Source organism: Pantherophis guttatus, chromosome 1, assembly GCF_059756535.1.
Source record: "Pantherophis guttatus breed Tessera chromosome 1, ASM5975653v1, whole genome shotgun sequence".
Taxonomy (NCBI): Eukaryota; Metazoa; Chordata; class Lepidosauria; order Squamata; family Colubridae; genus Pantherophis; species Pantherophis guttatus.
Genome location: NC_142063.1, coordinates 250,143,480 through 250,156,782, shown reverse-complemented (window position 1 = coordinate 250,156,782; position 13,303 = coordinate 250,143,480). Strand labels below are relative to the sequence as shown.

Here is a 13,303-nt window from a genome sequence, read left to right as displayed (position 1 = left end):
TGGTGCTTTTTAAGTTTTATTGATTTGTGGCCACAGGGTGTTCTCAACAGAATACAAAACTTAGCAAGCAAGCAAGCACTTTATGAGAAGGATCACATCAGCTTCCTCAGACCTTTTAGGAACAAACAATGATTTATGAAAAGAACAAGCTTGTCCTTCACTACAAGAACAAATTACTTCTTTGGGAATTATACAGAGATAGCAAACTGAACAAAGTGAGGGTTTCTTCCACACACACGCACCCCTTATTCAGGACTTTGTTCCCTTATCTGTTTCATAATGGTTTTTAGTAAACTTTGTTCTGATATGGCTCTGATTACATTTGCAAATATTTGCTGATTTCAGTATCCTGTATGGCATAATATACAGTAGCTACTGTCTCTAAAGGCTTTTCTTTCATCAGGACTAATTCTGTTAGTATTTGACTTTGGAATGAACAGAATTCTGGAATTTTTTGAAGGCTGAAAAAGACACAGATAAAAGGATTTCCTCCCTCAAGCTTTACCTTGGGACTTCCCCAGTCTCCAAGAATCTGACAAAACTCAATTGAAGGGAGGAGAGGAACCCTTTTCTTTCAAAGTTTTTGTTTTTGTTTTAAGTAAGCTTCATAATATCAAGGGCAATTCAAATTGACAATTGTTTTTATGGAAACAAAATACAGAAGACTGGGATACAAACAGGCTCTGGCAGAGTATATAAATGTGCTCAACATAGGTAAAAGCAAAAGAAAAAAGCATTTTTCCCAGGTGTCTTGACATCTTCTAACTACAGTATTCTTAGTTGCAAGTAGCTCGGATCATTTTCAAGTATGCAAAAGATTCTTTGATAAACCCCAAACCTTGCATTTTAGATAGTACAGAAATGTTAAGTAACTTTGCAGCTAATGCTGTCTCAGAAACAATGAAGCAGATCTTACAGTAAGAAATGGTCTCCCAAAGCTTTTGTTTCAGAGGGAAATCCCCAAGCAAATTCTTCAAATGAGTTTTTAGAAGGGTAAAACCCCTTCCTGCAAAAACTCACTCTTCCAGATTTTTAAGAGTTGAAATAATTTACCAGTCGGAGAACGACTGACCAAAACAATCATTTTTTTCACAAAAGCTTGATCTTGTTGCCAAACATGCACCTAAGGTGTACACCACACGGATCAGTCTTTTTTAACTGGTTTAAAATCCGCAGGCTGAATGGGAGGGTAGATAGCAAACTTGCTGGAATAAAGAGTAAGGGCCCACTTAGGGAAAGTGATAAAGCGGGGAATGAACCAGAGAAGGAAAGACAGCTTGGGCATCAATTCGGTAAGGCATTCCCGAACCGAAACATAATTATAGACGTCTCGCCCATCCACGTCCTTAAACCGGTAGAGCCGGGCAAGGTCTGGGCTGAGGACCACCTTGCCGCTGTGCCTCATGACGTGGGGATCCGAAGCCAAGGCCACCACGCATTTCCCGCTCACTTCGGGACTTTCTGCCTTGTTCGCCAGCCGTTCCGGCAGATCCTTGAATAGTTTCTTGACATTCTCCGCTTGCTGCACGACCAGTTCGGTGCGAACGAGCCCGGGCCAAAGGGAGACGCAGGCCACGCCGAAGGGGCGCAGCTCGACGCCACAGTCAGCCGCCAGGCGGTCGCAGGCAGCTTTGCCCACCCCGTACGGGACGTCGAACATGTACCGCAGCCCACCGGGCGAGGAGATGATGACAATGAGACCGCGCCCGGCGGGCACCATGAGCCGGGCGGCATGAACCGTGCAGAAATAGTTGCCTCTCAGGCCGGCGTTGTTGATCTGGTCCCAGAGGGACGGCTCGCTTTCCCAGAACGGCACCCCGATCTCTTTGGACAGGGTAGTCACCGCGGAGAAAGCGCTGTTGACCAAAACATCCAAGCGGCCGGCTTGCTCCTCTCGGACGCGCTGGAACAACGCCGCCACGTCTTCCTCTCGAGTAGAGTCGCACACCACCGGCACGCACTTGCCGCCCCGGCTTTGCACCTCCGCCGCCGCTTGCTCCAGAGTTTCCCGGTGCCGGGCCGTGATATAGACGGTGGCGCCCGCTTCCGACAGCTGCAGCGCGACGCCTTTCCCGATGCCCCGCGAGGCGCCGGTCACCACGCAGATGTGTCCTAGCAGAGGCCTGGTCCCCGAGGCCATAGCAGCAGCAGCAGCGGAACAGAAAGGCGCAATTTGCTGAGCGGCTGAGGAAAACAGGAAAGCCGCGGCGACGACAGGGGCTTTTGTGGCGCTTGCTCAACTCCGTGACAGCCGCCGCGAGTCGAAAAGGCGGGGCCTCCGCTGGTTACATACAGCCCAAGCGCCAGAACCGGTTGAAGCGTCCGACCGATTTGACGCAAGAGCTTGTAGTAATGGAGAGGATTAAAGCAATCTGCTCCTTCGAGGCTCGCTCTCGGGAATAACCCAACAAATACAAACATCAGAAAGATTGTGGGGGTTTTTTTCTCTTTCTCTTTTTCTTTCCCTTCTTTCCTTCCTCTCCTTCTCTCTCTCTCTCTCTTTCGCCTGCATTTCTTCAAAGACCCTGAGACGTTTCAATCCCCCTTCATTTTAGCCCCACAATAATAATCCTGTTTCCAAAGCTAAGAAAGGATTTGAAATCTTCAGTCTTAGTAAACCCACCTTAACTCTGAAGTCTTGGGTGTGTTTTATCAACAGCAAATTTTAATCGATTTCCTCCTCCTCCACTCCCAATATTTTTTTCACATTAAATGAGAGCACCAATAAATGGGAGCAGCAGTTGGCTGGTTTAAAAAGCCTATGAAGTTTACAGTAACTGTTTATTTACTTATCTGTTTATATCCTGCTTTTATAAATTGTAAATAACTCAAGGCAGCAAACATAACTAATATTTTTTCCTCCTATTTTCTTCATAACAACCCTGAGATGGGTTGGGCTGAACAAGAATGACTGAGCAAAAGTCACCCAGCTGGCTTTCATAGCTAAAATATGACTAAAATTCACCACTTGTAACAGCTTGTTCAGCCTTAGACTGACAGCCAACTGTATTACTTTGGGTTAGTCATTCTCTCTCAGTTCACACCACCAGGCTCCGGAGATAAGCCAGTTTGGTCAATTCCTATTACAATCAATGGATTAAGATTTGATCTGAGAAAGGCAAACCCTGAAAAAATTCCATACAGAGAAATGGGAGGAATTTGTAAATACAGAAAAAGGAGGTGCCAGTGCAGAGTACAGAAATTAAATTAAAATGTCACTGAATAATAGTTCTATCCCTATCTTTTTACATTTTCATACTATTAGATAATCTCTCTTCCTACTTTGCTCTAGCACTAATTTTTATTTATGCATGCATCATGAACATAATAATAGCATGGCAGAGGGCCATGCTATTACTGCTGTGAAAGAATTTCACCATGGACACTCCTTTCTGTGTCTTACTAATTCAGCAGAGCAATGGACAGCCTACAATTCAAGCAGTAGTCAGCAATAGTCAGATTTTACTTTGAAATGTTTAGCAAAGAAAGCAGGATTCTAATTACAGGTAGTCCTCACTTAACAACCATTTGTTAAGCAAAAGTTCAGTTATCGTGGCGCTAAACAGATGGTACTAATGCCTGGTGCTTGAAATTATAGCCATTACAGCTCCCCTATGGACACATGATCAGTTGCATTTATGATCACAAGGTGCACTTCAATTCTTTTCCATCCATCTTATCATCCCATCTCTGCCCTTTTGGTTGCTCTGCACTTCATCACTCCTGCCACTTCCAGTTGATTTTCACCGGCTTCTTTCTACTGCTGCTGACTCAGCGTATCTCACCTGGCCCTTCACAAGTACAGCTGTCTTAAGGAAGGCTGTTGGCAGGAGAGTGTACAAAGCTGCCCTGCATTTTCCTGCCTCTGCTGTCCCCCAGCTGATCTTCATTGTCTTCTTGACGAGACGTGCTTGGCCTGACCCTTCATAATAATAATAATAATAATAATAATAATAATAATAATAATAATAATAATAATAATAATTTTATTTCTATACCGCCTTTCTCCCGAAGGACTCAGGGCGGTGTACAGCCTGTTTAAAAACACAAACAAAACAACAATATAAAATTTAAAATAATTAAATAAAGTGGCTCAGATTTAAAACCCCAATAAATTTAAATATCCCAATTTAAAAACTATTGTGTTGTTAGTCCGGCCTGGCGGAATAATAGGGTCTTCAGTGCGCAGCGAAACGCCCGGAGGTCGGAGATCTTACGAATTTCCGGGGGCAGTTCGTTCCACAGGGATGGGAAATGGTGTCATGTAATAGCTGTTGGCTGCATGCAGCCTTCTTCCATTGCTTGTGAGCTGCCCTTGACTTGTGACTTCCTGGCAGCTTCCTCATTGACTTTGCTTGTTGAAAACTGGCAGGAAATTGTGAGGAGACCCTGTCTTAACAACTCACAGTACTTGCTTAATGACAACAATGAAAACTGCTGAAATTGTCATCACTAAGCAATGCAATCATGATCTGTGCTTTCTGATGGCATTGCTTAGCAGCAGAAATTCCGGTCTCAATTACCATCCTTAATTTAGGACTATCTGTCAGTGTAAGCTTAATTAGTAATTTCCATTTGGAAAAGTTTTGCTAGACGACATCCAAAATTGCAATATATTATTAGAGAAGTAAGGCTGCCTAAGTATAGCAGCATAAAAGGAACAAGCTTACATACTTTCTTGTCTTTCATCAGGAAAAGTGTTAGAGGACAACTATGTCAATTGTATATTTCACAGAAAGATCAGAACACAGAATAGTGCCAGTGGACCTTCAGTGTAATTCAGAATCAGTTTAGTTCTTTGAATTCCTGACCATATTTAGAATGGTATGAAATCTTAATTATTAACCTCAAATCAGTTTTCATCACAACAATGCTTTGAAAATTGGGGTATAAAAATAATAATTGGTCTGATCAGAATTGTGCAGAGTTATAAAAGCATGTAGTAAAAGTAAAAACCTCCCTTCAGAGGCCCAAATAATCTGTTAAAGAGCTTAAAGGTCCAATATAAGGCTGTCTTAAAAGAAAAGAAAAAAATGGCGTCAAACTGGCAGCCTGCAGGCTGGATACGTCACACACAGGCCACGCCCACCCAGACTCCGCAAAGGCAAAAACCGTCGTGATACGTCACGTGACATGATCGAGTTTGACATCCGTGTTGTATATCACCAGAGGATCGGGAAAGTCACTGGCCCTCTCCACTTAATCTAGTACTAACTCAAGCTTCAAAGGAATATTCCAGAGGGTTATATGTAGACCTTTTGTAACTTGAATGAGAGTCAGTCTGATCTTGAGCAAGTGCATAATTGGCCTAGTTTCGGTGCAAGAGACATCCTGATTGACTGAATATCTTAAAGCCAATGGGCTCCAGATGCTGATTGTGTTATGCCCATGATTAAAAATAATCTGTCATGGAATGTAGTCCAGAGGCCCTCTCCTAGAGGGCAAAGAGAAAACAAAGTTAGGAATCTTTGATATGTAGGAAAAGGACGAATGTGGGCCCTCCCTAGTATTTCACAAAGTATATTTAGTTATGCAGGTTGTTGGTTTAATCTAGCAAGATTTATGAAAAACCTAAGGAATCAATAATGTCACACGGAGTTACATCTGAGTAGTTTATTGTGTTCACCTATTAAAGGAAAACTTATGATAATAGTTCTTTTATTCTGAACAGTACAATGTATAAATTGCATTATAAAAACCCATTTTTTCATTTTCATTATTGTTACTTATACAGATCTATAACAAGGCAGAAGGAGCAAGATTCCACTTATAGAAAATTACATTTACTCTCTTCTTGAACCATATTGGCAGAGATAGGGTAAGGCCATCAAAGAAACTACAGTTTATCTCCGTGATGGCGAACCTATGGCAAGCGTGCCAGAAGTAGCATGCAGAGCCATCTTTCTGGGGCATACCAGCTGTCGCCCATTGCTCTTCCAGATTCTGGCATGCACATGCGCACCAGCCAGCTAGTCTTCATGCATGCATGCACGCTAGAAAACGGAAGACCAGGTGACCGGCGCACATGTGCACCAGGGAACTGCTCTTCCGGCGCTCCCAAGCGTGCGCACCAGGGAGCTGCTCTTCTGGTTTCCAGTGCTCCCCCCTGCACGCACGCACTCCTGTTTTGGCACTCGGTGCTGAAAAGGTTCGCCAACACTGGGTTATCTTAAAGTCTGTGGTTACCTTCTTTTATTAATAGCCACAGTGGGCACCAAGAACTATCATATTCACATACCAATATTACAAATTAACTCCCCTCCATACTCTCCACAACACACATTACAGATTGAAAACTTTAATAATTTATTCAAGGAAGAGAAGATAGAATTGAAGAGCTGAGAGCCAAATGCCTGATGATCTGAAAAATCACAAACATAAAGAGGATTTAAAAAAAACAAATCATCATTACATTAAGCAAATAAACATTCGGCTTTTAAATTGCAATCTCTGCAAAAACACATTTATAGTAATGCCATTGTCCATTAAATCCTGAGAAATTCCTTAAATTCCTCATCATCTTTCCATCAGAGATGATGCCAACATATATTTTTATTACTTTTTTAAATATTCAGTTTCAGAATCTTCTCCATCTCCCAGGAATATGTAGCAGCTATAACAATTCCACCTTGCTTGTTTTTCTTTTGATAAGACTGAAACCCTTAAATGTAACACTTTAAGTTATAATTTTAACAGCTGTATAAAAATAATCCACTTTTTCCAGGTTGTCTTTTCTTGAGGATCATTGCTGACTACCAACTCTGAATGGTTGAAACCAAGAACTTATGAAGTGAGAGAACTTGACAATGTGTCTAAGTGCCAGCTGCTAGCATTATACTGGAAAAATAGTATAATTTCTCTTTTATTGCAGATACTCTTACGTTGGTAGGGAAAAAAGCAATATGCAGAATTGTTGGATTTTAAAGGGCTTAATTTCTCAGATGATTTGGTGAAACCTGAGCACCTTGAGACAGTAGAAAAATTCAAAGTCAGGATAGTAATATGTTGTCACTTATCCAAAATGTGGTAAGAATTCTGTAATATGATACGAGCAATGTATTTTTAAATTTCATACTGTAACTAAACTTTCTTTTTGGGAAGATTTATTCTCTCCCTCCGTATGTTTTAAATAACACATCTTGTTGGAAATAATCTGAAATTAGTAGACATTAATATTGAAAGGGCATATAATTTGGTAAATTAAAAAAAGAGTATCTAAATAATTGTCCCGTGGTGGCATCCTTTACTGAGCAAGGGAATTCTGCATAATTCGAGTCTTGCTTTCTGTCGTGGGAAAACCCTACCCAGAAACAAAAGATTTAACTTCCTTCCTCTGCTTTCACCCATGAGAAAGAAGGAACTTTTTCTATACTACAACTTGGTGTTCTTTACTACCGGTATTCATCCCACAATTTTCTCTGACTCACATTTTTAAGCCAGAAAAAAAGAAGTCACTGTTAGCTACTTTAATCTCTTGGTATTCAACAGGGGTGGGTTCTACTTACCTTTACTACCGGTTCGCAACGGGGCTGTGTGCTTCGCTCTATTTTACGACCTAAGTTAGTAACACAGTTGTTAAGTGAATCTGGCTTCCCCATTGATTTTGTTCATCAGAAGGTCACAACAGATGATCATATGATCCCGGGACACTGCAACCTTCATAAATATGAGCCAGTTGTGAAGTATTTGAATTTTGATCATCTGACCATGGGGGTGCTGCAACAATTATAAGTGTGAAAAACAGCTATAATTCACTTTTTCAGTGTCATTTTAACTTTGAACAGTCACTAAATAAAGTCAAGGACTACCTGTATTTTAACTTAACTAGAGACCATAGTACTAGGACTGTATGCTTTTTTGAATGGTGGTTTATCATCAGGTCACAACAGAAGAGACATCATCAGATTCAGAATTATGCCAGAAGTGAATGGGCAGAATTTCCCTTGGTTGCCAGCCAATAAGATCTCTTCTTGTAGGATGTACCCTGCAAATCATGCACACAATGGCAAGCAAGCCAGTCTTCACTTTAACTCAGGGGTGAAATGCTCCCGGTTCAGACCGGATCACCCGATCCAGTAGCGATGGAGGCGAGTGGTTCGGAGAACTGGTAGCAAAAATCCCCGCCCCCCCCCCATGCCCAGCTGAGCCGCACAATCATCAGAGGCTTTTTTTTTTTTACTTTTAAAAGCATTTTTTCTACAACTTCGGCCTCTGATGATCGTGCAGCTCGTCAAAGGCATTTAAAAGAAAAAAAGGGTTTTTTTCTTTTAAATGCTCTTAGGATCCCAGGTGAGTTCCCTGATCGGCAGAGGCTTTCAGGGAACTCAGCTTGGTTCGTCAGAGCATTTAAAAGAAAAAAAGGGTTTTTTTCTTTAAATGCTCTGAGGATCCCAGCTGAGTTGATCGGCAGATTGTCAGAGCATTTAAAAGAAAAAAACCCTTTTTTTCTTTTAAATGCTCTGACGATCCAAGCTGAGTTCCCTGATTGGCAGAGGCTTTTTTAAAAAGCCTCTGCCGATCAGGGAACTCAGCTTGGATCGTCAGAGCCTTTTGAAAGCATTTTTTTACAATCTCTTAGCTGAAGAGGTTGTAGAAAAAATGGTTTTAAAAGTAAAAAAAAAAAAATTGGCCATGTCCACATTACCCCCCCCCCCCCAAACCAAGCCACGTCCACAGAACCGGTAGTAACAAATTTTAGATTTCACCCCTGCTTTAACTCCATGTGCAAATAGCATGTTCTCTGATGGTATGCTGACTGAGGAATTCTGGGAATTTAAGTTTTCACTCATCCAGATGAGGACAGCGACTTTTGAGTTGTGTAATTATATTTGATCAGCTCATATAATTACTCAAATATTATGTCATTTTCCTACTGTGGGAGATTGGAAAGCAAAAGAAAAGCAAAACCAACAGAACAACACTTCTGAAAAATAAAATGTTCATGATGTACAGATAGTCCTCGACTTCCAGCTGTTCATTTAAATACCATTCAAAGTTATAACAGCACTGAAAATGTGACTTATGACCATTTTCACACTTACGACCAGCATCCCCATGATCACGTCATCAAAATTCAGATGCTTGGTAACTGTCTCATATTTCTGATGGTTGCAGTGTCTGGGGTCATGTGATCACCTTTTGCAATGTTTTGACAAGCAAAATCAATGGAGAAGCCAGATTCACTTAACAACCGTGTTACTAGCTTAGCAACTGCAGTGATTCACTTAGCAATTGCGGCAAGAAAAGTCATAAAATGGGACAGCACTCACTTAACATATATCTCAACTAGCAACAGAAATGTTGTGCTCAATTGTGGTTGTAAATCAGGGACTACTTGTAGTTGCTTTGAATGCAGAGAATGGGCTTAGTCCAGCTATCAAGGAATGCCAACAGACTTCCTTTATATTTGAAGTAAAGAGTAGATTCATTAAGACAAAATCTACATGACATGATAGCAGTGTTCCAATATTTGAGCGGCTGCCACAAAAAAGGAAGTCAACCTATTCTCCAAAGGACCTGAAGTAACTGATGAAAAGTTATCAAAGGGAGAACCAACCTGGTACTCAAAACAATTTATTGACAGACCTGATTAAACCAGGGGTGTCAAACTCAAGGCCCCGATTAGAATAAATCAGTGGAATTGACCCACAGAGGTTGTGGGTGCTCCATCACTGAAGGTTTTTAAGTAGAGATTGGACAACCCCTTGTCTGAAATGGTATAAGTTCTCCTGCTTTTTGCAGTGAGTTGGACTAGAAGACCTCCAAGGTCCCTTCAAACTCTGTTATTCTGTTATTTCTGATGGAACAGAGGCATTCTAGTTATATTCTACATCAGAAAAAAGCTTCAGAAGATTTGTGACTGCTGCAACTACCATAGGAATATAAAAGCAGGGTGCTTTGAGCTAATCACTGTCTAGAGAGTGTTAATTCAGAGATTGTGAAATATGAAACAAGTCCTGTTGATGCTCTACCGGCATTTACATAACAATTAAAACTGGTTTCTTTATTCACTCCGTTTGCCATTTCACAGTCTGTCTAGTGAGAATTACAGTATATATCCTGTGTTTTCCATTGCTCTTCATCACTAAAATTACAAAATGGTTTATAATAGGGGTCCCCAACCTCTGGTCCGTAGACCGGCACTGGGTTGCGGCTTGCCAGCAACTGAGCCGCAAAAAACTAATGAAGCCCCATCCACAGGATGCAGGCAGCACAAGAAACCACGTCCCCTCCAGTCCACGGAAAAACCTCTCTCCATGGAACAGATCCCTGGTGCCCAAAGGTTGGCGGCCGCTGGTTTATAACATCCAAAATCAGTCTGAAGAAATAATTTTATCAAAACTCCAACAACAGGTTTTGTTGCGTTCCGTTAGCAGAGGCCTTGAGTTGCCCCACATGTTGGTGGTATCTAACAATGTAATTCGCAGAATCATTATTGCCGTGTCCAGGCTCCACTCCGGTCTACAGACGCAGCTGTGCTCTGATTGGCTGTTTCAATTCAGGCATGAGTATATAAAGAGCTATCAAAGGCTGACAGCTGCTGCTCCTGTTAGCTAAGCAGCCTAGCTGGCTGCAATGCTAGCAAACCTGTTAAAACGCATGTTAGCAAAATAAATTGTTAGCTTTTACCTCAACCTGTCTTGCCTCTGTTCGTCCCTAACAGGGACATAACAGCTGGCGACGAAGGTGGGATAATTATCCCGACCGACCTGAGGTACAGACAAGAGCGAAGAAAGTCACTACGCTGAAGTCATTTCAAAAGAGCTGAAGCGCAAAACGCGACAAAAAGTCATCCAAAGGTTCCTGATCAAGCACTGAGTCCCCCGGCTGTAGAAAATGACAGCCTTGCCTGTTTTCGCCGCCTTTAACCCAGAGAAACAATCCTGAGATACATACTTGGAGAAATTTGAGTGCTTCTTACTGTCTAATGACTATGGAGGCATCTCCAATGATAGGAAAAAAGCATATTTTCTATCACACTGTGGGATGAGGGGTTTGAAACTGCAAAAAATCTTTTGGCACCTTAGAAATTACACACAGTACCTTGGGATGTCATCCTAGAAAACTTGAGGAATCATTATTCTCCAGCACCTTCCTCTATAGCAAGGAGGAACGCATTCTATCATAGGGACCAAAAAGAGGGGGGAACCATTATTCAGTGCATTGCCGCCCTAAGAGCTGCTGCTCTTTACTGTGAGTTTGAACATCTAGAGAATTCATTAGGAGACAGAATAGTATGTGGCATCAAAGATTTAAAACTACAATGCCACCTGCTGACAAAAACAGTACTCCCTCTCCAATTGGCTCTGGACGAGGCAAGAGCTGCTGAGCTGTCCAACAAATCTTCCTCAAACATCCAAAAGACTATTGCTAAATTTCCCGCCAAAACGGAGGCTATGCATTCTGAGGCAACTGACACAGAGGGGGACGCAGTGGAAGAAGAGGAGGAAGGCATAAATCGCCTCAGCCAACCCAGTGACCGGAAAGACAACAAGGAAAAAACAACAAGCCATATGTCCTGCCTGAGCTGTGAAGGACAACGCATGAGAGCTATCTGCAAATTTTCGACCGCAGACTGTCTGGGGTGTGGTAGAAAGGGCCATTTAGATAAGATGTGCAGAGCTACACAACCAACTTCAAAACATTTTGAGAGGCCAACCAAATTTAAAAAATCAATTCAAAAATTTCAACAAGGGTGAGGACTGCTACACTGTAAACAATGATAGCTACCTCCCTGAGAATATAATTGGAAATGCAATTGGGAACAGGAAAACGGGACTCCTTACGCACGGTCACTCATGCCCTCGTCACTTCCCGCCTGGACTATTGTAACGCTCTCTACATGGGGCTCCCCTTGAGGAGCACCCGGAGGTTCCAACTGGCGCAGAGTGCGGCCACGCGGGGGTAATGGGAGTGACATGGCGTTCCCATGTAACACCTCTCCTGCGTGAGCTGCACTGGCTCCCGGTGGTCTTCCGGGTACGCTTCAAGGTTTTGGTTACCACCTTTAGAGCGCTCCATGGCTTAGGACCTGGTTACCTACGGGACTGCCTACTACCACCAATAGCCTCCCACTGGCCGGTACGATCTCATAGAGAGGGGCTCCTCCGGCTGCCGTCGGCCAAACAATGTCGACTGGCAGCCCCTAGGGGGAGAGCCTTCTCTGTGGGGGCACCTACTATCTGGAATGAGCTACCTCCGGAGATACGGAAGATCCCGGATCTGCGCACCTTCCACCGCGCTCTCAAGACCTTTTTATTCCATCAGGCGGGCCTGGCCTAATCTTTTCCCTCTTTTTTAATTATGTAAATTTTAATCAGTTTTTAAATGATTGGGGTGTTTTAATCTGTCTGGGCCAAATTGTCTAATTCGATTTTATTCTGTTTTTAAATTTTGTATTTATGTATTTTTACTGTTTTGGCTGTTCACCGCCCTGAGTCCTTCGGAGTAGGGTGGTATATAAATCAAATAAAGATAAAGAAAAAGAACATTTTTGTTACCATCCAATTTGAAGGGTCCCCATGTAAAATGGAGGTGGACACAGGGTCCTCCATGTCCCTGATGTCCTGGCCTACAATTAAAAGATTAGTTCCTCATTTTTCCAAAAATAACATTAAAGCCATAGGCACTAAATTAAGAGACTATCAGAGCAAAATTATACCCATTCTAGAGACTTGTCCCATTTGTCCCATTTTCAATATGGAAGTTTTTCAGTATTTCTTCCCACCATTATCGTGGAAGAAGAACGCCCCAGCCTCTTAAGCTGGAGTGGTTTCATTCCCTGGGCCTCTCTATTTCAGGCATACATCAAATACAAGAGCCCCTTCTTACCAATCTCATACACGAGTTCAGCGATGTCTTCACCGAAGGCCTCGGTAAGTACAAGGGCAAACCCCTTTCATTTAATTTAAATCCCCAAATAGCTCCTATCAGACTTAAACCCAGGAGAGTGCCTTTTGCTTTAAGGCAAAAGGTAGACACAGCCTTAGACAAATTGATTTCTCAAGGGGTCCTTGAGCCTATAGACTATTTCAAATGGGAGACACCCATCGTCACACCAATAAAACCAGACGGCTCAGTCAGAATATGTGCTGACTATAAGTGCACATTAAATAAAGCCCTACAAAATTCCGCCTACCCAGGGCCTGTTGTTCAACATTTGCTTTACTCATTAGGCCGAGGCAAAATCTTTGCTAAATTAAACCTGACACAGGCTTATCAGCAAATTCCAGTAGACAAAACAATAGCAGAGGCACAAATCATAGTCACGCACAGGAGTGCCTTCAAATGTAATAAGCTCCAA

The 13,303-nt window shown here is 42.3% G+C and overlaps 1 protein-coding gene and 1 pseudogene across 3 annotated transcripts in view; one reads left to right on the top strand and one right to left on the bottom strand.

Annotated features, from left to right (window-relative positions):
* Positions 1-3,915, bottom strand: LOC117666206 (dehydrogenase/reductase SDR family member 1 pseudogene; annotated as a pseudogene). The gene has a single exon (XR_015731401.1). The product of XR_015731401.1 is annotated as a dehydrogenase/reductase SDR family member 1 pseudogene (transcript).
* Positions 1-13,303, top strand: part of LOC132711999 (amine sulfotransferase-like) — a 30,061-nt gene that overhangs the window by 4,643 nt on the left and 12,115 nt on the right. Inside the window, exon 3 of one of the 2 annotated variants that reach the window (XM_060692183.2) lies at positions 12,801-12,875. The exons of the other annotated variant lie outside the window; for it this stretch is intronic. Within the exon in view, the coding sequence (XP_060548166.2) occupies positions 12,801-12,875 (75 nt within the window). The remainder of the gene's footprint in view (positions 1-12,800; positions 12,876-13,303) is intronic. 2 annotated transcript variants of the gene reach the window in all.